General features: G+C 56.4%; 1 protein-coding gene across 1 annotated transcript; it reads left to right on the top strand.

Annotated features, from left to right (window-relative positions):
* Positions 1-1,200: 1,200 nt before the first annotated feature.
* On the top strand, positions 1,201-2,396 carry SDRG_14559 (hypothetical protein). Its single transcript, XM_008620695.1, has one exon. It carries the CDS (start codon positions 1,289-1,291, stop codon positions 2,333-2,335), a length of 1,047 nt encoding a protein of 348 aa, XP_008618917.1. The 5' UTR covers positions 1,201-1,288; the 3' UTR covers positions 2,336-2,396.
* Positions 2,397-2,755: the final 359 nt, after the last annotated feature.

Below are 2,755 nucleotides of genomic sequence, written 5' to 3'. Positions count from 1 at the left end.
TTTTGGGTGCACGGCTTATTCTGCGAATCTTATTCTGCGCATGCTGAAACCTTTCGCACCACACTATCGCGCCGTGGACGATCTCCATTCCCATCTTTTTCAATAAAGAAAAATCGAATTGCCCAGCACATTCGCTTTGAGATCGCGCTTGGAGGCGACTTGTTTGGTCGCCATTGAAGCGAATGGGCCAAGCCCATGGGCAATGCGATTTTTCTCCGCTGAGACGACAACACGGCGATGCCAATGTTATCCGCATGCTCATTCTTCGTTGTTTCAGATCATGTTAGTTCACTCACGGTACGGGCGCGTGAGTGCGCCCGCACCTACATACTACGAGTCGACCTCCATACTGCTTCCCGTCCCAAGCAATCGACGAAGACGAGCCACCTACTACATACCGACCCGACTAAATGCCGAGGGACTGCACATTGAATAATCCCTGCCATTGACGTCATATACATCCGTCGCATCTCGCTTGAAAGACTCTGCAGAGCCGTCTACGTGTACTACCGACGTTGGTTTTGCGAAGCTTCTGCACACAAGACTATCGAAGAAAGCCACTTCGAGTCCCATTCCTCTCTTCACCAGCTCTCTTCACCATGTGCGCAATCACAGAACGATCTGTCTGCGCTGGATCAAACGTTCATTCTTCGCAGTCTTCTCGTCGTAGCTGCCGATGCTTAGTCCTGCAACTCCTTTGCGTTTTGCCGGAACTTGCCCGTGCTCTGAGCTGCAGTTTTAGGTCAGGCGGTATATTACCGGAAATACCCTTTAAAGGGTTTCGTTTCTCTAAATGGTCGATCGACAAGCTACTTGATCGACCTACGATCCTTGAATTCTTGCCACTACTCCCGCGCGGTCAGGCCTCGGCGGAGCACGAGCTGACCAATCGCTCTGGGCTGCATTTTGACAAGGCGCAAAAGAGACAAGTGCTATGTCGCCAAGCTACTATCGAACGCGATGGTCAACGTTTCGGTTCCTTCGCCCGAATGCAACGAACGCGGCTTCGTCCAACCGCTCGCGACCGGAGTTTGCCCTTGCGTGCATCTCGAGCCTCCATCCCAGCTGGGCTTGCCCATTGGCGATTGCAGAAAAATGCAGCTCATTTCCATACATTGAACTATGAAATTGCGTCATTTTATAGGGTTTTCACCATATTTCAAAGGAACTGGACGATTGTATGTGATACAAAAACAGACACGCTGGACGCGTTCGACAAGCTTTCCGGTGCAGCAGCTGGCGCTGCGATACCGCGCGGAGCGAGTTCATTTCGCCTTCGTCGCCGCCCATGCAGCTCGTCCCAGTTCTACTGGCCGCCATGGCCGCGTCCGCGCTGAGTGCACCATGCGCCGTCGAGACGCTCGACCGCATTGAGGCGCAGCTCCTGGCCTTTCCGACGCTCAAGGCGTGCGACGCCCCGACGCCGGGCTGGAGCTTCTACGCGTTCTACACCGAGGACAATGCGTTCCCAACGTCAGCGCAGACGTCGATCTTCGAGTCGTATCCGGCCTGCCAGACCGTGTACAAGGCGTTCCAAGACGTCGTGTCGGGCACGCCGGCGTGCGACTTTTACCCGAACGAGCCGCTGCAAAAGCTGGCGACCTTCCCGCAGTTTCGCGATCTCGTGAGCTACATGCAGAGCCACGAAGCGCGCGCGGGCGAGACGACGACGCTCGCGCCGCCGACCCACAGCAGCAGCAACAACAACAATAACACCAACGACAGTAGCAACGACAACAACAACAGCAGCAGCAACGCGACGCCGGCACCGCCGCTTGCTCGCTGCAACGTCGCCGACGTGGGCTCAATCACAGCGCAGATCAAGGCGATTCCGCAGGCCGCGCAGTGCGCGAACGTGACCAAGTTTGACTTTGACGCATTTTTTGCGCAGACCAACGTCTTTCCGAGCGCGAGCCAAGTCGCGCTCTTCCAGTCGACGCCGGCCTGCGATGTGCTTTTGTCGGACGTCAAGATCATCTTGCGCCAAGGCCTCAACTGCAACTTTTATGAAAACGTGTCGCTCCAGAAGATGGCGACCGTGACAAACCTCCAGGACCTCGTCTCGCTCGAAATGGTTCACGACCACCCCGGTGCTCAAGTGGCGACGACGGCGACGCCAACGGCGACGTCGGATGGCACAACGACCAAGTCGACCAGCGAAAGCGACGTTGCCGCTTCCGGCGTCTCGGCAGTCGGTGCTGTCGCGATTGCGGCCGCCGCCATCTTGGTCGTCGCCGGCGCGGCGTGGGCCATCCGCCGCAAGCGCCAGCAAGACACCAAGGGCGACGACACGCAGCAGTCGATCTACGTTGTCAACGCCCACTCGGCACTTTAACGCTGTAATAACGACTATGTAGCACTTTTGCTAATGCTAAACGAGTGAGATTACACTTGCATTTGACTTGCAATTGCACGTGGGCTGAAGACAGAGACAGGCGCCGCCGCGTTGGTAACAACGGCGTCCAGGCAAGACGACGGTGTCCTCTTCCTCGAACACCGACGCCTCCGACAACTACCGCGTCACGCTTGAGCCATGCTGAAGCTGCGATTCGCCCACGACAGCACGCGAGCCAACGTCGACTGAACCAGAGTCGTCATTTGGTTTCTGTCCTCTCTCTTCTCTTGACCAACGTCAACACCGCTACTCAACCGCCAGCACCGTCAAGCCTTGGATCTTCCCAACGCTTGTCCACTTGACCAGTTACGAAAATGACAAACGAACCATTGATAGCGAGCCACGGGATACCTCGCCGGT

This window comes from Saprolegnia diclina (genome assembly GCF_000281045.1).
Source record: "Saprolegnia diclina VS20 unplaced genomic scaffold supercont1.74, whole genome shotgun sequence".
NCBI lineage: Eukaryota > Oomycota > Saprolegniomycetes > Saprolegniales > Saprolegniaceae > Saprolegnia > Saprolegnia diclina.
This window is presented reverse-complemented; position numbering and strand designations above follow the sequence as displayed.

What these genes read in the sequence shown, in the direction of transcription:
- SDRG_14559 (XM_008620695.1), top strand. Translation starts at nt 1,289, where the DNA reads ATGCAGCTCGTCCCAGTTCTACTGGCCGCCATGGCCGCGTCCGCGCTG.